General features: G+C 40.8%; 1 protein-coding gene across 1 annotated transcript in view; it reads left to right on the forward strand.

Annotated features, from left to right (window-relative positions):
* Window positions 1-23,766, forward strand: part of UGGT2 (UDP-glucose glycoprotein glucosyltransferase 2) — a 264,346-nt gene that overhangs the window by 14,290 nt on the left and 226,290 nt on the right. The window contains exons 4-6 of the mRNA XM_045289053.1: window positions 10,708-10,838; window positions 11,271-11,383; window positions 16,016-16,190. Coding sequence (XP_045144988.1) covers window positions 10,708-10,838; window positions 11,271-11,383; window positions 16,016-16,190 — 419 coding nt within the window. The remainder of the gene's footprint in view (window positions 1-10,707; window positions 10,839-11,270; window positions 11,384-16,015; window positions 16,191-23,766) is intronic.

Genomic DNA, 23,766 nt, shown 5'->3' on the forward strand with positions numbered 1-23,766 from the left:
ACTCTCTTGGTGAATTCTTTCGATGTACACAGGTGTTTTATCTTCAGTATATCCCATTTGTCAATTTGTGCCTCCTCTGTGTTTGTGTTCTTCCCTATTTCTGATAGCCTATGTATTCCCTGTGCCAAAGTTCTCAAGTTGGTCCCAATTCCCTCACTGATGGCCCTAATAGTTTGGGGGTTAACTTCAAGGTCTGTGATCCGCCTTGAATTTTATTCTTGTGTATGGAGTGAGATAAGGGTCTTGCTCCATTTTTCTGTAGGTAGATGTCAATTTTTTCCAGCACCACTTGTTAAATAGGGCATCTGCTTCCCATTCAGTGTTTTTTGGGCCCTTATTAAAGATCAGTTTTCTGTATGCTGATGATTTTATTTCTGGGTTTTTAGTTCTTTTCCATTGGTCTGAGTATCTGTCATTGTATCAATACCATGCAGTTTTGACTACTGTGGCTGTATAATATGTGCAAAAGTCAGGTAAAGCAAGCCCTCCCACTGTGTCCTTCTTCTTGAGGAGTTCTCTGCCAATTCTGGGCTTCTTCCCTCTCCATATGAGCTTGGTAATCAGTTTTTCCAATTCTTTGAAGAAGGTTGATGGTATCTGGATAGGGATAGCATTAAACTTATATAGTGCCTTGGGCAGAACTGACATCTTTATTGAGTCTTCCTATCCACGAGCATGGGATGTTCTTCCATTTGTTGTGTTTTGTAGTTTTCCTCATACAAATCTTTTGTTTTTTTATTCAAGTATATCCCTAGATGTTTCAGTTTGTGTTTGACTATTGTAAAGGGCACTACCTTTTTAATGGACTCTTCTGTGATCTTGTCAGATGTGTATAGCAGTCCGATAGACTTCTGTTTGTTGATCATATATCCTGCCACTCTGCCGTATTCCTCTTTTCCTTCCAGTTCTTCACTTGTGGGGTTTGGGGGATTTTTGCTATATAAAATCATATCATCTGCGAATAATGACAGTTTCACCTCTTCCTTCCCCAGATGAATACCTTTGATGTCTGTCCTTTGTCTTATTTTGTTAGCTAGGACCTTAAGTATGTTGTTAAATAGGAGTGGGGCAAGGGGAATCCCTATCTGGTCCCCCTTTTCAGTGGAATTGATTTAGTCTTTTCTCCATTAATTACCATGTTGGCTATTGGTTTTTCATATATAACTTGTATAATATTGAGGAATTTTCCGTCAATTCCTGTGTTCTTGAGTGTCTTAAACAGGATTGGGTGTTGGATATTGTCGAATCCTTTTTCTGCATCTATCAATATTATCATGTGATTCTTATAATCTTTCATGTAAATGTGGCAAATATTGTTAATGGTCTTTCGTATGTTGAACCATCCCTGCATCCCTTATATGAATCTCACAATTATTTTTTTTATATGCTTTTGTATTCTAGTGGCCAGTATTTCTCTTATTATTGTTGCAGATGACTTCTTTGTTGTGTCTTCCTCCGGTAATCCAATAATTCTAATGTTGTTCCTATTCATAGCATCAGACATAGCTCTTAGATTTTCTTCAGCTTCTCTGATGATCTTTAATTAGATTTGTGTTCGCATTTGTTAAAGTATGCTTGGCTGTCCTCCAAATCACTGGTGTTTTTCTCTGCTTCTTCCAGTCAATTTTTGAGGCCTGTGTGTCTGCTACTGGTTTTTGTTATCTCCTCCCTAAACTCTTGTATTTCCCTTTGGTGTATGGACTTTATCTCCTCTATCATTTCATCTTTTTTCTGTATTGTTTCCCTCATATCCTGTATGACTCCAAGCAGCATTCTGAAAATTTCTTTCTGTGGCAGCTCAATGTCTGCTGCTTCTATGCATGTCATTATGTTCGGGACATCTTCTGCCATTGCCTTTTGTTTCTCCTGTTTTTTCGTTGATGTCGTTGGAGCTGATGGCTGTGTTGCGTTGTTTTAGAGGAGCCAGGTGCCATTTACAGGGAGTTGAAGAGCACTGGCTCCCTCTGGGAGACTTGTAGCAATGCTTCTTCGAACAGCCTACACATAATTTCAGTATGGAATTGGCCTACCACTTTATCCTGTGACTCCCCTCTCTAGAGTGCCCCAGAAGGCCGGTGGGTTGCCTGCTTTCATGTAGGACACTGCAAATGTTCGGCGGCATTTCCTTGGCCAGGTAGATCACTGGAGGTTGGGTACATGTTCCTGCAGCAGCTTGGAATTGTTGAGTATTGGTGGAGCTGCCTTAAGTTATGTGAGGCACTAAGGTAGGCGGGAGGAAGTTCCCTCAGTCATGTGGTCCCACAGGAAAAATAGGAACTCCCCCAGCCACACAGGCAGGAATTCCCTGGTAAGAATCCCCTGGTGGAGGTTGGCCAGGCTTTCGCCAGCCTTGGGCTGGCTGCACAGGGTGGAGCCCATCTAACTGGGTGTGGGGCAGGCGTCAATGCCCTAGGATAAGGGGAGTGGTCTAGAGGTCAGCAGTGGTGTGGGAGAGAACAGGGAAATGACAATGAGGAGAAAAAAAATTAAAAACTAAGCCTGCTGATACTGTGTGTGGGGGAATAGAAAGAAGAGAGAGAAATAAAAGTAACTTATAGCTGAGTCCCGATCCCTGCCCGTGGGGCTGCAAGGGTTTAGTCCCTGCCCCGAGGCGGCATCAAGCTGTGGCTGTGTGCAGATACAGCCCCTGCGCTCGTTCCAAATGGTCCCTGCTCCAGCCGAGACAGTGGCAGGGCTAAGGTCAAACCCTAGCCGGCCTCTTTTGTGGTAAGCCAAAAGCCCCCAGCCCCTCAAAACCTTGTGGGTCTGTGCTTACTTATCGTTATGGTGCTCCTCCTGCATTGTTCCAGCAGTGGTGAATTTCCCTCTACGCAACTCTCCTGGGCTGATTTCTGCGGAGCCTATCTGGTATGTTTTACTCCGTCGCCATCTTCCCGGAGGACGTCATCTACTTTTGCACTCTTGCAGAAATGTTTTTCACCACAGGTGCAGATATACACAACAAAACATTTGCCAGTTTAACAGATGATACTACATAATTCATTGATAGTGATTTGACTCTTCATGTTGCACCCCTCTAATGCCTATCTTTCAAAAAACTTTTCTACCACCATTAATGTAGAGTCAGTACCCCCAAGCAAACACTCCCCCTCTATCCCATCCCTAGCAACAACTAATAAGCTTTCCTGTCTATATATTTGATAATTTCATATAAGAAGTCATGCAGTGTTTGTCCTTCTTGTGACTCACTTGTTCTGTGCAGCATGACGTTTTCCAGGTTCATCCATCTTGTGGTGGGTATCAGGACTTCATTGCGCTTTATGGCCGAATATTGTTCCATTTTATATATATACCCTTGTCTTATTTATTCATTTCTTGACATAGGTTATTTCCATCTTTTGACTGGTGTGAAAATTCCTACAGTGGACATTGGTTTTGTGTTAGACAGGGTTCTCTAGAGAGTAAAACCAGATTGCTAATAATTTTGTAAATATATATTTAGATAGATAGATATATAACACAAGAAATAAACAGTTGTTAAATTATAAAGCAGTTATGCAGCTAGATATATAACCCAAGAAGTAAACAGTTAAATTATAAAGCAGTACAAATGGCTCAGTACAATTCAAATGTGTTAGACAGTTGTGAGGCACTGGCAGTCCTTCCAGTCTTGAGGGCCGCCAGGTAGTCCTCTGTAGAGAGATTCAGATTCTCCGGGCACTGGCAGCCAACAGCAAGGCAGGTCACCAACAGTCAGTTCCCAGCTTAAGAGATGTAAATTCCAATTGTGTGGCGAAGCAGGTCTGAAGGAACCTCAGATTACAGCGACACAGTCCACAGGTTAGGTGTCCCGCAGGTAGTGTAGCTTACAAATTGAGGCACAGAACAAGCAAGGCAGCCGCACACTGGTCCGGTGATCAAAGAGCAAGAGACAAGAAAGGCGAGGCTAGCTGAGCCATTTATCTCTCCGTCCTTCAATTAATCCCACATGTGTTTATTGGCCAGGCTGGCACAATACTACCTCAGGGTTATTGGCCAGGCTGGCACTAACTACCTCAGGTTTACAGGTTACTGTTTGCATTCCCCCTTTCACTAGGATTGGTATGGATGCGCCATGTGGTTGTTCCATGTTCAACCTTTTAAAGAACTGGGGAACTCTTTTCCATAGTGGCTGCATCATTTTGAAGTCCCATCAGAAATGGATGAGGGTTTCAATTTCAAAAAAACTGACTTTTTTTTTTAATCATTGCCATTCTAATGGAGGCGAGGTGATATCTCACTGTGATTTTGATTTTCATCTGCATTAAGAAGGATCCCTGGTGGTGAGGTGTTTAAACTGCTAAGCCTCTAACCTAAAGGTTGGCAGTTTGAACACATCGGCTGTTTTGTGGGGAGAAGATATAGCAATCTGCTTCTGTAAAGATTACAGCCTTGGAAACCCTCTAGAGGCTCTTCTACTCAATCCTATGGCGGTAATGAAATTGATGACAGTGGGGTTGGTTTTGAATATAGACAAGTTAATCACATTGTTTACCTTTTCAAGTGCTTGTTGGCTATTTGAATATCCTCCTTGGTGAACTGTCAGTTCAATTCTTTTGCCCTTTTTTGAAAGGGTTATTTATCTTGTATTTGAAGGAGTTTTGCATATATTTTAGATATTGCACCCCTACCAGAGTAATGGTTCCCAAAATTTTGCTCCCAATATAGAGATTATCCTTTTATTTTTTGAGAAAATTCTTTTCTGGACAAAAATATTTCATTTTTAGAGATCCTAGTTAATGCAGATGAGAGACTTGAAACAATGTCTGATGACGATCAAAGACTACAGCCTTCAGTGTGGATTACACTTAACTGTAAAGAAAGCAAACATTTTCACAGCTGTACTAATAAAATACATCATGATCATTTAAAAAAATAAAGGCACTTTTCAAGGATTTTATTTTACATAAATCCACATTTAGCATTCATGGAAGCAGTAGTAAAAACCCCAAAACAACTGATGTATGTTACTAGGCAAATTTCCTGCAAAGGACTTCTTTAAGAATGTTAAAGAATTAAAATGGTTGTTCAGTTTCTCGTGTGCATATCAAAGTTGGACAATTAATAAGGGAGAGTAGAAGGACTGGAGCAGTTTAATCATGATGATGATGAAGACTATTGAGTTAAATATGGACTGTCCAAGAGGTAGCATCACAGTGCACCTTTGAATTGAAGATGACAAGACATTGTCTTGCCTACTCTGGATGTGTTAGCAGAAGGGACCAGACCCTGGGAAAGCAGAGGTAAAGGAGAGGGTCCGGGAAAAAGAAAAAGACCCTCAACAAGACAGATGGACAGGATCGCTGCAGCAAAGGACTCAAACATGACAATTGTGAGCATGGTGTGGGACCTGGCAGTGTTCTGTTGTACAAGCTAGAGCCAACGTGATGGGTCCTAACAACACAACAACAACAAAGGGTAATCTGCCTTTTTCTGCTCTTGCTTTCATTTTTAAGTCTGGTAATCCATGATTTAATATTATATCTTGTAGCCATGTGCCTAAATGAGGAGACTTCAAAAAGTCCATGGAAAAATTAAAAGGTAATGGGAATTTTTTCATGAACTTTTTCATGTCCCCTCATACGTTTACTATTCTATCTGTAACAACTGATCATGGTGCCTTTATAGAATATTTTGAAATCAGGAAATGTAAATCCTTTACTTTATTCTTTATGATTTTGAAGAAATGACAGAGGCCATGTGCATTCTTCCACCTACACAGGTTCTCTAGAGAAGCAAAACCAGTCACACACACACACACACACACACACACACACTCACATTTATATTAAGAAAGTGGCTCACACAGTTGTAGAAATGGGTCAGATGTTAAACTAGAGGCTTTTCCTGACTGGTATAGTTGTAAGACTGATGAACTAGGAATTAGGATGATGGACCAGGAAGCAGAAACATGGGCTCATTCGGTGTGGACCTGGTACCTCTTTTGTGAAGTGGCAGCTGACTCCAGCACTCACCATGGCCAATGAGAAAGCCAAGGAAGGAGTCGAGACTGAGAACAATGACTGTATTAAGTTGAAGCTGGCAGGGGAAGATGGTTCTATGGTGCAGGTTAAGATTAAGAGGCATCCTTCACTTAGTAAGCTAATGAAAGCCCATTGTCAATGACAGGGTTTGTCAGTGAGGCGAATCAGTTTCCATTTTGACAGATAGTCAATCAATGAGACAGACTCAACTGCACAGTTGGGAATGATTGATGTGTTCCATCAGCAGACAGGAGGCGTCTTCTAAAAGGGAGCCTGCTCCGTTCCTCCAGAACTCTTCTACCAACCAAGAATCCACTCTCAATTAGAAAACCACAATTACCGTCTAGATCTCTCTATTCTTTTATTTCCTTTCCCCTTTCCTTTATTATACTTAAAATGACTGGTGCATATGCACACACATACTGCATTTTTTCCTTGTTTATTTTGCTTTTTTACTTAAATGGCCAATGGTATGTTTTGTTTGACATCAAGTAGAGATGGGGTCGGGAAAATAAATACTAGTTCTGTGAAAACACCCCTTCTCCAATAGTGGCATCTTTCAGCTCTTCTCTTTACAGTGCAGTAAGTTATTTTGCTCTCAATGTTTAAAAAAAAGAAACAAACAAAAAGACCAAAAAAAGTCTTTGCCTTATACCTTGGTCAATTGGAGAATTTTAATGTTTTTCATTTATCATTGTAAAATGAAGGGCAATTTTATAATATTTTTTTGTATGTAGCTGTTACATGTAGGGCAATCTGTCTTTAAGTAGGGACAAATTACTCTTAAAGAAATGCATCTTGATAGTTTCCCCTTCGAGTCAAGCGTCATGTTGTTTCAATAAACTTCTTGTTTAAATTTTTTTTTAATGAAGCAAGGAGTGTCAGGGTAATCCAACCCCTAACACATCATCAGGGGCCCGGTAGACGCAATTGTACAGCGATAATAAATAAAGATTATAGTAAAGTCCTAAAGAGCATGAGCAATACAAGAGAGATAGGAATAATGGAGTCAGACACATTTCGTGGTGGCAATGCTCACCTCAGCCTCACTTGGTGGTCCACGTGGAGAGAGAGAGAGATTTATTACTAATGAAGGTTTTTATATTCTCTGGGGACATACAAGCCCCCTAATTACAGGTGAAGACATACGTCACAGGAAAGGGTTGTGCTATAGGGAATACAGTAATGGGAGGGGGGTGATCTAGGGGTATCCACGCAATAGGAAGAGGAAGGATTGGGGGTATATATGTGGCAAGATGGCCGCATCCTAGATTCAGGATGGTAGCCTAACTTTGGATGTCACTGAACCAGTTTGATCTGTTCCCTGGCTCAACTGTAGAGAGCATTATCAGTAGGGTGTGAACCCCACTTACAGGAACCAAATTGATGACTGCAGGCCTTTAGGGAGAAGTAGCCCATTGTCCTTAACAGCAGGAAGCAGGCCATACCCTTGATGGGACTGGACAGTAGTCTGGTAACTGACTGCCTTCAGGGAGGTAACTTGACAGTCATTTGCGGCAAGCAGTAACCTAAGCCATATATTTGGGGGAGACAACTTGGGAGAAATCTTTGTTTCCCACAAGGGAGACCACAGCTAGTGGATGCAGAGGTGGGTGAATCCATTGTTGGCAAGTGAAAGGGCAGGCTCTGGTGACTCCCAGGTCAGCAGGCATTATGGTAGGCAGTTGGCTCATGTCCCCAAAAGTGGAGATTGATGTGCTAGATACAGAGTCCAGATCTACACAAAGTAAATATATTCTCTACAGTATGTACTTACATGAGGAGGTACCCACAAAAACTTGGATTTTTTTCTTAGAAACATTTTTCAAACTCACCTGTTTGGATGGCTCCCTCGTTATTTTCTTCACCTCCTTTTTTTTAAAAATCATTTAAAAATGATTTAAATGATTGGGGGCTCGTATAACTTATCACAATCCATATATGTATCCATTGTATCAAGAGCATCTGTATATTTGTTGCCCTCATCAGCCTCAAAACATTTGCTTTTCACTTGAGCCCTTGGTATCAGCTCCTCATTTTACCCTCCCTCCCCGTTCCCCCTCCCTCATGAATCCTTCATAATTTATAAATTATTATTATTATTTTGCCGTATCTTACACTAACTGATGTCTTTCTTCACCCACTTTTCTGTTGTCTATCCTCCAAGGAGGAGGTTATATGTATATCCTTGTAATTGGTTCCCCTTACTACCCCACCTTCCCGGTATTGCCACTTTCACCACTGGTCCTGAGAGGTTCATCTGTCCAAGATTCCCTGTGTTTCCAGTTCCTATCTGCACCAGTGTACATCCTCTGGTCCAGCCGGACTTGCAAGGTAGATTTTGGATCATGATAGTTGGGGAGAGGGAGGGAATGAAGCATTTAAGAACTAGAGGCAAGTTGTGTGTTTCATTGATGGTACACTGCACCCTGACTGGTTTGTCTCCTTCCCGCAACCCCTCTGCAAGGGGATGTCCAGTTGGCTACAGATGGACCTTGGGTCCCCACCCCACATTCCCCCTCATTCATGATATGATTTTTTGGTTTTTTGGTGCTTGATAACTGATCCCTTTGATCACCTTGTGATCACACAGGCTGGTGTGCTTCTTCTATGTGGGCTTTGTTGCTTCTGGGCTAGATGGCCGCTTGTTTACCTTCCTTTAAGACCCCAGATGCTCTATCTCTCTATAGCCGGGCACCATCAGCCTTCTTGACCACACTTGCTTATGCACACCTTTGTCTTCAGTGATCGTGTCAGGAAGGTGAACATCATGGAATGCCAGTTTAATAGAATAGATTGTTCTTTTATTGAGGGAGGGCTTGAGTGGAGGCCCAATACCCATCTGCTACCTTAATACTAAACCTGTACATTTATTTCCCCAACATCATATATAAATATATTTACATATGTACATGGCTGTATTTAGACCTCTATAAATGCCCTTTGCCTCCTACTTCTTTCCTCTATTTCCTTTTACTTTCCTCTTGTCCCTTTTCTTCACCTCTTACATGTCGTCAAATAGTTATCCTTTCATGCCCCTCTTCATTCAGAGAAACAGAAGTTGCCCTGAGCAAGGTCAGGTGAGTAAGATGCATGGGGCAAGAGTGGCAAAGCTGTTTTTTGCCAAAAACCGGTGCATTGAGATTGCTGCATAATCAGGTGCATTGTTGTGATGGCAAAACCAGTCCCCCAGTTGCCACAGAACAGGCCTTTTTGTCACACACTGTTACACAGTCTATTTAGAACCTCTAAATAGAAAGCTTGATTAACAGTCTGACCTGGTGGAATGAACTCCAAATGTACTATGAGTCGATGTTTTCATCTGTTCGGGAAGTTGATGGATGTCCAGAACGAGGTTTGTCATTAATTGACATTTCACTTTTTTCTGAACCAAGAAAACCACTCCTACACTTGAGTTTTTTCCATAGCGCTGAGCTTGTAGCTGTGTTCTAAATCACAACAATTTCTGCAGCATTTTCCCCAAGCAGGAAACAACATTTCATAGCTGCATGCTGGTCTCTTAAATTGTCCATCACAGAAACGAGGTTTGAGTGAAACTGCTTTCACTAAAAAATTCGCCAACCACAGAGAACCTTTCTAGGCGACAGCACTGTGTGTACTAACTCAGAGTGAGTTGCTAGCTTCTCGCCTAGTGGGGAAAATGTGCACTATGAAAGCTCTGCCCAGCAGAACTTTTTTTCTTCGGGGGGGTGGGTGGGGGTGCCGAGGTGCCCCCTCATGTATATGAAGTAGACTACATCACCAAGGAAATAGCATGAGGGCTGTGAATTGAGTAAGGGGTTGCACTACATACTAATCTTCCCACAACTGCTTGGTGCTCAGAGCAGATCCCACCAGTATGGAGTTGTTTTATGTTAGGCCATATCATGGGAGTGACCGACCTCAATGTCAAGCTACTGAGAATCCTAGTCCAGGCAAGTTGACATAAACCTAAATATTACAAAAACCAAAACCAAATTCCTTAACATCAAATCCATGCAGATTTACAGTAATTCTGTAGGACAGGGCAGAACTGCCCCTGTAAGTTTCTAAGATTGTAATGAGAGTAGAAAACAACTATTATAAGGGAATGGGAGAATTCAACTTCACGTGTCCAAGGATGATTCTTATAAAGCAAACATCAAACATATCTCTACCATCCAACTTGCTCACCCAATTCTGGCACCAACCACCCCTCCCACAGTACTCTGCTGGGTTAAATAATTCATTAGAGTGACCACACGGAACTCGTAGACAATCCTCATGACTATGGGGGATTATTCGAGAAGTTAACAAGTTTTCACCAGTAAGAAGCAGAAAACATTAAAGATCTAGCCCTTTTCTCCACAGCAGAACCTCTTCGGCTACGCTCGCAGGCACAGCCGTGATGTCCCAGCCACAGGGTCCCTTGGCCTCTTACACAACTCCTTCAGCTCTGAAAAAATGCCCGAAGCGCATTGACTCTGCAAGTCAACACCCTGCCTCGTTTAATGGTGTCTCACTAATGGAATGTCCCTGTTGTTGTTGTTCATGCCCTCCTGTAGCTCAGATTTCTTGTCTAGAAGGTTAGCACTGTAAGGAAAACAAAACCAACCCCACTGCTATTCTGACTCTGTGGGCTAGGGTAGAACTGCCTCTGGGGTGTCCCAGACTGTGGCTCATCACGGGAGTAGAAAGCCTGCTCTTTCTTACACACTGACTTTTTTTTTTTTTTTTTAAATAGAATCAGCTTACTCTTACTACAATTTAATCCTGAAGAAAGCTGGACAATTCCTGGACAACTTGCACATCAATCTCTTAAAGTTTGCTTTGTCTATAAGGGCATACTCTCCCACGATTCAGATGTTTCAACAGGTGTGTAAAAATACTGACGCTGTATTTAACAAAGAGACATGCTAGTAACATCCAGAATGCTATCTTAATATTAACATCTCTTTCAAAGGAATCGGCACATTTTTAATACCTGGTTCTATCGTATGTCATGGGTCATAATTTAGCATATTCTCAAATTTTTAGAGTTGTTTGGAATAAATTTTGAGGCCATATCATTGAAACTATAATTAAAATTTTAATCTAATAGAATTTTTGCAATTGTGAAGCAGTTTTCTAGAATAAAGTTGATTTTTGCCTTTATCTTTGTGCCTCTACAGAGCTATTTTTTATTTTAATTACAGCTATAATTTAATAGTCGTTGATGAGTTATTTTAATCAAAGGAATGTAGGCGTTTTAAAAGTGATAGTGTAATTATCAACTACTGCAGCTAAATATAATCTTTGAAATCTTAGATTGCAGCTGATGAGCCACCACCAGATGGCTGTAATGCATTTGTGGTTATCCATCAGGAACACACCTGTAAAATTAACAATATTAAAAAGCTTCTGAAGAAGGCTACTTCAAGGTAAATTAATTGTAGTCCATTATGTAAAATGTGGTTTATGGAAATGAGCATAGAAGTAGAAGAAATTACTAATAATACAGAATGTTCTAAGACATTGCATATTCAAGAATGTCTTATTTATTGATAATCATACTGTGATTTCTTTTTTTTTAAAATCATTTTATTAGGGGCTCATACAATCATACTGTGATTTCTTAGCTGACAGTCTATGTCCTTTTCCAAAGAAATTAAGTACTTTTCTTTTGTCTCAACATTTTTAGACTAAATGTAACAAAGTACTATATGAGATACATTTTTTAAAAAAAGAAGGTTCTTCCCCCTACTAATCACTCAAAATTATGGATTTACTTGGGATGTATCTCTCAAATATAAGCTGAGTGGGTAGCAGGGTGATAGAACAAAATTAAAGCAATAACTTTGATGGAGTTGTTTGTTATAATGTAGTCTTTAGAACTTTGAAGTTCTTTTCAAGTATTAAATAAAAATCGCTTTTAAAAATCAGAAGAAAAAATTAACTTATAAATGGTTTTTACAGTCCAGTACCAGTTCTTGCCTTCTGAAGATCTGGGTTCAGATATCAGACAAAGAACATCTACCAACGGTTCTTGTCAGTGGCCCATAGAAGCTTACATGTCGGTGTAATGTTGTACATGACTCAGAGTGGCTTTCGGACTAAGGCTGGAAAGGAAGGCCTGATGCTCTCCTCTGCCAGTCTGCCCAGGAGAACTATGGATCGTGTGGGTGCTGCAGCATTTCATCTCATTTGAATGGGGTTGGCATGATTGGGGGGACAAATAGACATCAGCTAGCAATCAAAACAATATGCACACCCACTAGTGTTTGTCACATTGCCTAATTGTTTATCATTTAAAAGTGTTTTTTTAATTGTGAAAGAGCTCTTTGTTTATTAAGCACTAATATATGTTTAGTAATTTATATTAATACTTCTCATTTCTGTGAAACCTTTTTCTGTTTTGTCTTACACTTATGTTGATTTTAATATACAGAAGTTTTTATTTTATGTACTCATGTATTTTATGAGATAAGTAAAATACTATTGCTATTATGGCTCCATTTCATATATACACATATTTATTCCAAACAAAACATGTTTAAACATGTCTGTGCCATCAGTTTTTTTTAATTCCAAATAAAGTATGTTTCAATGTGTGTCTGCAGTAGATAGCTGCAGACAAGTTCTATTAGTAAAAAGGCTGACATTTTAGTTTCCTTCCTACCAGCCTTCCACCGGTGCTCCCTGAGCTTCTGGCTGTACTCAGTAGTCTTCTGATAGCTATTGCTACAGTCCGTGGCGTGCTCTTTGAGCACGTTCTGTAGGAAAAGGATGTGAGTTCTCCTAATGGGGTTGGAAGGAGCTTACAGTGCGGGAAAGACGTTAAAAGTTCACTGTGGTGCGCTTTGGCTCAGATATCTGAGTATATGGTTGGTATTCATATTTTACACATGCTTATTATGTGAATGTTCTGAATGCTTATGAAGTCCAGAGGGGATTCTTCCCTCAGAGACCAGCACGTGTAGTCTCTCCACTCACAGGTGGTCCAGCAGAAACAACATAGAATCCCAGGGGAAAGGGGAAATCACAGCTTAATGATTGTTTGAATTCCCAGAGAAGCTGTTTTCCAAATGCCTGACAGAGCAATTAAGGACACCTTTAAAATATATATATAAGTGTATATTTTTAAACTTTTTTTGAATTGAGTGACGATTTACAGAGCAGCCCATCAGTTTTACACTCAGCAACTCATACACATTTTGTTTCATCTCATTCATTGCAATTCATCATAACTCATCCCACCTCCTCCTTGTGTTTTCTGCTTCCACTCCCAGCCCCTCTCCGCTTGGTCCTTAGGCAAAAGCTCCCCCTTTGGCCTCACATGGTTGATTGTTCTAAGGTGTGCATACTTCACCAGTGTTTCGGTTCCCTTTACAGACTTGTCTTTTGTTTGGCTGAAAATTGAGCCACGGAGGTGAGTTCATTTCCAGGCCTGAGAATGACTAAGGTGTATAGCTTTCACGGTTCCATTAGTCTCTAGCCAGTTAGCCTGGTCGGTTACAGGATTTTGAGTTTTGTTCCACGTTTCCCTCCCAAACTATCCAGGATCTTTTGTGATTTCTTTGAGAGCGGTTGGTTAGTAGTAGCCAGGTACCATCTAGTTCTTCTGGTTTCGGAGTTGTGAAGGCTGATGTTCGTGTGGAGGGACACTTATTTTTCTCAAGAGCAGCTATCTGTTTTAAAACTGAACATCGACCAATGTGGTCTCTTGACCTCACCACTTACGTCTCCATTTTGCAAAGATCAATGAGGAGTCAATGACTAAAGCGAAGAAGTTTCTCTGGTCAAATGGAAATACCCACCCACAAGCACAGCTGGCATAAGCATAACCTGGTATCAGGTTTATATGAAGGAAATGGCAGATAACCCCTGTGAGGCAAACCTTATCCCTCACTTCACTTCCCCATATAAAGCCACTAGCCTAATGAGGTGTCTCTTGAGCTACCGTTACTTTTCAGTACCAGCTTTGTGAATTCCAAAGCAAGTGTTAACCCACTCAACGAGGAAAGCTCAAGGCGCGCCTCATATCCCTGAATAAGGAGCCCCATGAGGAATCTTCTACATTCTTACTGACTGTTGCCAGTCACCTCTCTGGTCTGTCACTTAGAGGCTGTAGAGTGTTTGTGAACTGTGAAATAAATTGCCACTGCTGCTTTGACAGTCTGGATCAGTCTATATATTTTATAGATTCCTGTAGTTTGTAGGTCTATATATATAATTTGTAGATCCGTTTGGTTAGTAGATCTGTATATCGTTTGTAGATCTACACAGACTCATTATCTGACTGCATTTGAGCCATTTATGAAGACCCCAGATTGCCAGCATAACTGCTTGTATTCACCATGGTATAGGAAGTGGAAACGACTGGAGTTGTAAGCTGAGGGCGCGATAAAAGACTGTGTTTCTGATGAGAGTGATCAGGAATCCTTACCAGCTGCTGACCAAACAACTAAAGGTGCTCGAGCACCATCTCTGTTAAAATAGGGGTCAAATGACTGGTGCCTTAATTTCTCTAGCTAGATTTTTTAAAGTCAGTAATTCTTCAGAAGTTTTTGAAGTGTTTTTTTGAGAACGAATTTATTTATAGATTTTTATGAAACCAGTTATTCATAATGTGGATAGAGATTGGGCGGTTGGAGGCACGTTTGTTTTGCAGTAACAACTCCAGTAAAATTAGGAACTGGTTTCTAAGTGAAAACTCTGTCCTTGCTGTAACTCTGAGGACCTGGGGGAACACAGATCTGGAGTAAGGCATAGATAGGGTAGAGGAGAAAAAAATAGCCAATTACAGTTAAGAGAAATAAAAAATTGATCTTCTTTTCTTGGTTAAAAAAAAATCATATGTTCTCACTCACTTCTTTTCAGTTGCACCTGGTTTCAAATCCTGAAATCTTTCCCCAGTCATCCTATACCAGTGTTATTCATGCTCTTTTTTATCCCTCTCATCATTAATAAGGCTACACACTGGTAAGCATAAGGTCAGTGGTTCAAATACACCAGTTATTCTGCGGGGAAAAAGATAAGCCTGCTTACTTCTGTCAGGATTTAAGAGTCTCAGAAACTGACGGGGCCCTGAGATCACTTAGTCAGAATCCACGACTTTGGTGACAGTGGGTTTGGTTTGAAAACAAATGGAGTGTAAAGAGCTGAATTCACTAAATCAGGTTACTTCTCAGTATCTCTGAATAGCTAAAGCAATGCTGGTGAAAAATTTACGGTCTTTGACATTTCATAGACCCACGGTGAAATTCTTGTCTTCGATTTAACTTCTGAGGCTCAGAAACCTTAATTTGAAATAAATGAAAGCAGCTAAAGTAATTATGAAGATAGATTTTGCTAATTAGTATACAGAGTCCACCACTCTTCCCTTCCTGTTGAGTGTGCCTCGTGGCCACTGCGTGTGTTACATCAGACAGCCCACTGCTCCCGAGGGCTCTCTGGAGCAGATTGTCAATCCTTTCTTCCTAACTGCTGCTCGATGAGTTGAACCTCTAACCTCTAGGTTAGTAGCAGAGGATCACCCTCTGGCCACCCCCAGCCTGAATCTAGCACAGTGCCTGACAAGAAGGTGTCAATTAACGGCCTTTTTGTCAATGATGATAACACCGGACTGTTACTTTGTCTTGGAAACTTAATGAACTGGTTTTTTTTTAAGTATGTACTGTAATCTTTGTATAGTGCCTGTCTTTGTTTTTTAATGTGGCCAGCACCCATTTTCAGAATGTATAAGCTATAAGAAAAAATAGATTCTTTCAATTGAAGAAAAAATTTATTTCATTAAAAGTATGTTGCCTTTTTATGATATTTAAGAATTATCAATCTTGTTGCAAAGTAAAGCATTTTTAATATTTAGCGTTTTGCTAAAAACTTTCTGTCATTCATTAGAACTAATATGTACAAAGCCATCATAGGAAGTGTAAATTTTTTTCTCTGTTTATATATATAATCCTCTAAATTTTGGTAAACGTGTTATAAAGTATCCTGGTATATTTCTAATATCCTGTTAACTTTCAATTCATTTAAAATGTATGGGTTTTTGTCTTGCTTTTCAATTTCAGGCCCAGACCTTATCTGTTTAAAGGTGATCATAAATTCCCAACAAACAAAGAGAACCTACCCGTGGTTATTCTGTATGCTGAACTGGGTAGCAAAGCCTTCAGTAAATTTCACAAAGCATTGTCTGAAAAAGCTCACCAGGGGGAAATTCTGTATGTTTTTCGACATTATATTCAGGTACATGCTTATTTTTTCCCCAGGTTTATTCTGGCTATAGAAAAATCCTATTTACGATATCTTTAATAGATTTACATAGTAACTTTCACCAGAAGAATTATGTAAGTTGTGTTCTTTTTTAAAAATTTTACTAAATGTAACAGATAAGCATGTAAAATTTCTGGTAGGTATCATATTTATAATCCTATTCCCTGTAATATATCTTGCACAGATTTAAAACTTCACTAAACACAAAAATATATTTCAATAATGTGTATAATGATGGCTAGGTCTCCTAAATATCTTTTTTAAGGAAAATGTGTCATGATGGTGAAATATGATTCAGTAGAAATATGAAGTATGATTCAGTAGATATTCCGATAAATCCAAACCCATCACCAGTTCCAATTCATAGCTACCCTGTAGGACATAGTAAAACTGCTTCCTTGTGTTTCTTAAACTAAATATTCACAGAGGTTAACTACCTCATCTGTCTTCCTCAGAGTAGCTAGTCTGTTTAATCTGCTCACCTTGCTTTTAGCAGCCAGCGCTTAATCCACTGTGTCACCAGGTCTTCATAGACACACTGGTACTCAAAACCAAGCCCCTGCCATGCAGTCACTTCTGATTCCTGGTGACTCTATTTAGGACCGACTAGAACGACTCCACAGGGAGCACACAGCTTCCTCTTTTTCCTCCAGAGCAGTGATCCACAGTCCAATGCCAAGCACAATCCAAAGCCCTAACATAGAATTGGAATTCGCTCAACACTGTGTCTTTACCCAGCTGACTCTCCTATTCTGACTTCTGGTCAACGATTCCGACTTGTCCATTACTCTTCCACTGTTCTCATACTCTGTCACATTGGACTGTTTCAGACTTCATAGCACTTATTACTATAATATCTAAGTTTCTTTCTTTCACACTCCAGTCTACCCGCCCATCCCCACAAGAATATAATTGCCATTGGAGCGAGGACTTCATTTTTTGTTTCTTTACTATCTCTCCACCATAGGAACAATAACTGGTACTTATTAAACATAATGTACTGTACATATTCGTGTATAAGCCAAATTTTTCAGCACAGTTTTTGGTAAAATTAGGTGCCTCAGCTGATAGGTGGGTCGGCTTATACTCGAGTATATACCATATTTGTATATACCGTATGAATGAATGAATATGTAAAATTATTTATTTCTATATGCCATCCAGAGGATAATATTGGAGAACAATGTCCCAGCCCTGCACGGTGTTGCCACCTAGCTGTTGCTGTAATTGTGTCTCAGAGGCCATTCCATCATGCTATCAGTTTCGTTGCTGCAGTGGAGTCCATGGGCATGGGCCTATTGCCACACTTCGTTTGCTTGATCTGAAGCCCTGCTATATGGCATTCTATAGGTCCGTGAATGGTAGTTTTGGCAGGAGCATCGCGTGCAGGGAAGGCAAATCCATATCCATAGTAGGTGTCTATTCCAGTAAGAACAAAACACTGGCCCCCTCCAGGACGGAAGTGGCCCTCTGTAATCAACCTCCCCAAGGAATGGTCTCATATCTTGGACCCAGTGTTGGCTTCTGCTGCTGGCAGATGGGGCTCTCAGCAGTGGCAGTGGCCAAGGCAGCCTTGGTGAGTGGAAGTCCATGTTGTTGCACCCATGCAAAACCTCCATCCCTGCCACCATGTCCACTTTGTTCATGTGCCCATTGGGCAGTGACAGGAGCGGCGGAGGAAAGAGGAGGACTAGTTTCCACAGTGCCTGTCACCTTATCCACTTGATTGTTCAAGTCCTCCTGTTCAGAGGTAACCCTTTGGTGAGTGTTCACATGAGACACAGTTATCTTTACTTTCTTGGCCCATTCAGAGAGGTCTATCCACATACCTCTTCCCCACATCTCCTTGTCACCAAATTTTCAGTCATGTTCCTTCCAATTCCCTGACTATACAGCCATGCCATTAGCCACAACCCATAAATCAGTACACAAGTATCGAGTTCGATACAGCATAATCAAGATTACAGTGGTCTCTGTCAGATAGTAAGGCTGTTTGAGACCCTTTGGCTAGAACAGATCTGCCAGGGGCTCAGTCTGGCCAGATACTCTGCAGATGGGTTTTGAGCTTCCACTGTCCTCCATGGCCTTCTACAAATTAGATATTTATAACTTTATCTCTGATACTTTTCTTTTCACCATATTAGAATTTTGTAACTATCATCTTTGGATCACACAAGCTGGTGTGCTTCTTCTGTGTGGACTTAGTTGACTCCTTGCTTAAATGGCTGCTTGTTTGCGTATAAGCCTTTAAGAACCCGGACACTATTCTGATTGGTAGCCGGGCACCATCTACTTTCTTTACCACACTTTGCCATAACACCCTTATCTTCAGTAATCATTTTGTAAAGGTGAGTATCAAGCAGGACCATGTTGTAAGAACAAATAGTTCTTAAGTTAGAGCTAGAATTTAGTGTGAGTTTAAAACCCATGCCTAAATCTATACATTCTTTTAAATTTGCTGTACCTTGGGAGTTAATACACTTCATATCATTCCGTAGTTCAATCCTTTCAAACACGATTGTACAATTGCTTCCATAATCAGTCTCCAACCATACATTCATTTCCTTCCTGGACTTCCTGACATCATCTCTTTCATATTTCCCCTACCCCTCTGTATCGCCCTTCCACCCCAAATCCTTGTTATATTTTCTTCCCCTATAGAAAATATAACACTTCCTCAACTTCCCTGGGTTTCCTTTACTGAAAAACAGAGAAGCCAGTAGCACAACTTCAAACGATGACCCCCCCATGGTGGCACACCTCTAAGATACACCCATTATAAACATGCATAAGTGTACTATAGCAGGATGACTTGTCACAGGATTGTGGGAGTAATATGTATCTTAATACAGCATACTGGGCATTGATATAGCCAGACCTTGTTTGTTCACCAACCAACTGCACGGTTCTTGGTAAAGCTGTCTTCTGCTTCCTCGGATACCAGGTGTTTTTTGGATAAAAGTGTGTCTGAGGTAAAGTCCAGTTCACCCAGTGGGGTTCCCATATGGGGTCTCTCCGATGTTGCTTCTGGATCCTGCCATGCAACCTGAAGATTCAGGATTCAGTGTCCCAGTGTTCCCCGGCACCTGGTCTGGGTTCCTGGGATACTCCCAGATAACTCAGGTCAGTTCTGCTCACCTGCTGCATGCCACTAAAGACCCTCTCCACCTACTCCCAAGAGCATCCTTGGTCTCTCCTTCCTCCATCCTGGGGTTAGCCCTTCCTCTCCCCTCTCCTCAACAGAGGTGCACCTATGTTCCCTCAAACTTGTTTGTTCCCTCTCCCCTTGTCCCCCCTCCCTCTGTAAGCCTCATCCCTCTGACAGGGCCACCTCCCTCTCTGGAGAACCTCACCCCAGATTCAGTAAACAGCTTCCTCCCCCTCTTCCCGTCCATTGATCCCAGCTGTCATTAGGTGCCTTTCGGCCAGGTGACCTACAGTATACTTAGCTGGAGCAGATGGTCTGTGGTTCAGTGGCACTCCAGCTCCTTACCAGGCTCTGCACGGCCTGCAAACTTGAGCTTGTGCCCGTTCTGCTGCTTGTTCCTACACAGCGGACTCATACAGTATTTGCCCTTTTGTGCCTGAATAACTCCACTCAGCAGAATGCTGTCCAGATGTCTCCATGAGTTGAGGTGTTTCATGGCTTCATCGCTGTTTTTAAGGGATGTGTATAATATTCCATTGTGTGTATGTATCAGAGGTTTTTTTAATCTACTCTTCTATTGATGGGAATTTAGGCTGTTTCCAACTTCTGGCTTTTGTGAACTGTGCTGCGATGAATATGGGGGAGCAAACATCTGTTCATGATATGTTTCTTACTTATTTGGGGTATATGCCCTGTAATATTGCTGGGTCATATGCTAGTTCAATTTCCATCTGTTCTAAGTATTACATTTCTTTCCACAGTGGCTATACAAGTCCACCATCAGTGGATAAAAGTTCCTATCTGACCACACCCTCTCCGACATTTGGTGTTTTCAATTTTTAAAAACTGGGCCATAGTAATGGGCGTTCGGTGGTATCTTGTTTTGAGTTGCATTTCCTGGGTGGCTAATGACCTGGAGCATTTCCTCAAGTGTATTAGCCATTCAAGTGTCATCTTTTGTGACTCATCTCTTCAGACCTTTTGTCCACCTTCTCAGAGGGCTATTAGGATTTTTTTTCATTTTGTAAGCTTGTAAAATTCTAGAGATTGTAATAATTACAAGTATTTGTCTGTTACATCATTCCTAAATATCTTTTTCCAGTCTGCTCTCTTTTGAGTCTTTTAATGAAGTCTTTCAATGTACAAAAGTGTTTTATTCTTAATGGGTCCCATTCATCTATTTTATCTTCAACAGAGTGAGTTTCCTTTGCTACCAGAATTATCTGATAGCCTGTATACTCCCTGCACTAGGTCTCCTCCTAGCTTTGTCCCAATTTTCTCATTGATGATCCTGATAGCTTTGGATTTTACGTTTTTTGTTGGGTTTATAAGTATTTTAGTTTCTGCATGGCAATTATTAATGGTACTATGCCTTGATACCTTTCTCAGTGTTCGCATCACTGGTATATGGGAATCCAGTTGATTTCTATTTGTTAATCTTATTTCCTGCTACACTACCAAACTCCTTTATTGTTTCCAGTAATCCTATTGTGAACCCCTGTGTACTAGTCTGGGTTGACCAGTGAAACAAATCCAGAGGCACGCATTTATGTGTATAAGAAAGAGCTTTATATAAAGAGCAGTTGAGCATTGAGAAAACATCTCAGCCCAGTCCAGATTAGCCCATAAGTGCAATATCAGTCTGTAAAGTCCTTTTCAGACTCACAAAACACATGCAATGACGCTGAATGCAGGAAGATCGCAGGCCAGTGGGTGGAAAGAAAGTCTTGTGGATCCAGTGGCGTTGTAAGCATCTCGGCCCTTGTGTGAGTCTTCACGTGGCTCTAGCTCAGGGCACTAGTGTAGTTCCTTGGGTCTTTTCAGCCGCTATGTCTCCCAGGGAGTCAGCTTGCATCCTGCCTCCAGCTAGCTATTTATCCCCTTCGTGCCTCCAAATGAGATCATCAAGCTGTGACCTGACAGGCTAAACTCCACCCCTTTACTCTTAATCCTCTCGAATTGACAATAGGTTATATAATGATCACACCTTGGGATTATCAATATATAAAATCCTATCATCTACAAACAGTGAAAGATTCACTTCTTCGTTGCCCAATTGTACTCTCTTGATTTCTCGCCAGCGTCTTATGGCTAGGACTTCTAGCATAATGCTGATAAGAGTGGGGATAAGGGGACATTCTTGTTGGGTTCCCTTATTCAGTGGAAGTATTTTCAGCTTTTCTCCATTGAGTGTAATATTGGCTATTGCTTTTTTACATATGGTCTTTATTGTATTGAGAATTTCCCCTTCCAAGACTATCTTCTTGAGAGTTTTTATTAGGAATGGATGTTGTGTAATATCAAATGCTTTTTCTGCATCAAGTGATATGATCATATGGTTCTTTCCTTTTTCTTGTTAATAATCTGGATTACATGACTTGTTTTGCAAATGTTGAGCCATCCCTGCATCACTGGTGTGAATCCCACTTTGTCACGATGTATTGTTTTTTGATACGCTGTTTAGATTCTTTTATTGAGAATTTTTGCATATGTTCTTGAGAGTTAATAGGTCTATAGCTCTCTATTCTTGAGGGGTCTTTGCCTGGTTTCGGTGTTCGGGGTTCTGCTGGCTTCGTAGAATGCGTCTGGGAGTTTGCTGCCCCTTTCTAGATTCGGGAAGAGTTTGTGCAGGACTGTGTCAGCTCTTCTCTGAATACTTGGTAGAATTTTTCTGTGAAGCCATCTGGACCAGTGCTTTTTTGTTAGTTGGGAGTTTCTTGATAACTCTATTTCTTCTTTTGCTATGGTGTCTTTCATAGTACTCTGTTCTAAATCTTTTTATTTTGCTAAGGTCTGTTACAACATCCCATTTCATCCCTAATTCTTGATATTAATGACAGCTCCTCCTTTTCCCTTAAATTTGCTAGTGGTTCATCAATTTTGTTGATCCTTTCAGAGAAACAGCTTCTTGTTAATTTTTCCATTGTTCTTCTGTTTTCTGCTCCGTTTTTAAAATCATTTTATTGGGGGCTCGTACAGCTCTTATCACAATCCATACATCCATCCTTTGTATGTCAAGCACGTTTGTACATTTGTTGCCCTCATCATTCTCAAAACATTTGCTTTCTACTTGAGTCCTTGGTTTCAGCTCCTTATTTCTCCCGTCCCTCCCAGCTCCCCTCCCTCATGAACCCTTGATAATTTATAAATTATTATTATTTTGTCATATTTTACACTGTCCAGTGTCTCCCTTCACATACTTTACTGTTGTCTATCCCCTAGGAAGGTTATATGTAGATCCTTGTAATCGGTTCCTCCTTTATACCCCACCTTCCCTCCACCCTCCCAGTATTTCCACTCTCACCACTGGTCTTGAAGGGATCATCTGTCCTGGATTCCCTGTGTTTCTGGTTCCTGTCTGTACCAGTGTACATCCTCTGGGCTAGCTGGATTTGTAAGGTAGAATTGGGATCATGATAGTGGGGGTGAGGAAGCATTTAAGAACTAGAGGAAAGTTGTGTGTTTCATCATTACTGCACTGCACCCTGACTGGCTCGTCTCCTCGCCACGACCCTTCTGTAAGGGGATGTCAAGTTGCCTACAGATGGGCTTTGGGACCCCAATCTGAACTTCTCTTCATTCACAATGATATAATTTTTTGTTCTTTGATGCTTGATCCCTTTGACACCTCGTGGTCACACAGGCCGTTGGGTTTCTTCCATGTGTGCTTTGTTGCTTCTGAGCTAGATGGCCACTTGTTTACTTTCAAGCCTTTAAGACCCCAGACGTTATATCTTTTGATAGCTGGGCACCATGAACTTTCTTCAATACATTTGCATATGCACACATTTGTCTTCAGCGATTGTGTCGGGAAGGTGAACATCATGGAATGCCAATTTAATAGAACAAAGTGTTGTTGCTACCTTTATACTAAACCTATAAATACATGCACAAGGTCTATTTCCCCATCATCATATATAAACATATTGACATATGTACATGCCTGTACTTAGACCTCTATAAATGCCCTTTGCTTCCTAGTTGTTTCCTCGATTTCCTTCTATTTTCCTCTTGTCCCACTATCATGCTCAGCCTTCATTTGGGTTTCAGTAATTTCTCTTGGTTACATTGCCCTTGATCAACCCTACCAGGCCTCTCACACCCTCCTTGCCACTGATTTTGGATTACTTATTGTTCCCTTGTCCCTGGGTTGGTCAAAACCACCTTTCCCCCACCTCCCTCTCTCCCATGTCCTCCTGGAACCATCGGTCCTGTTGTTTTCTCCTCCAGACTGTTCATCTAGCCTATTTTATCTAGATAGACCTGCAGGGATAATAATCTGCACAAAAAAACAAGACATAGCAAAACAAAGCGACAGAAGAAAACAAAATGATGACAACAAAAAAACCAATGACATAAAAAATAATTTTAAAAAAAAGAAAAACCTGTAAATAGTTCAAG

Source organism: Echinops telfairi, unplaced genomic scaffold, assembly GCF_000313985.2.
Source record: "Echinops telfairi isolate 266 unplaced genomic scaffold, ASM31398v2 ScPeMD7_24;HRSCAF=84, whole genome shotgun sequence".
NCBI lineage: Eukaryota > Metazoa > Chordata > Mammalia > Afrosoricida > Tenrecidae > Echinops > Echinops telfairi.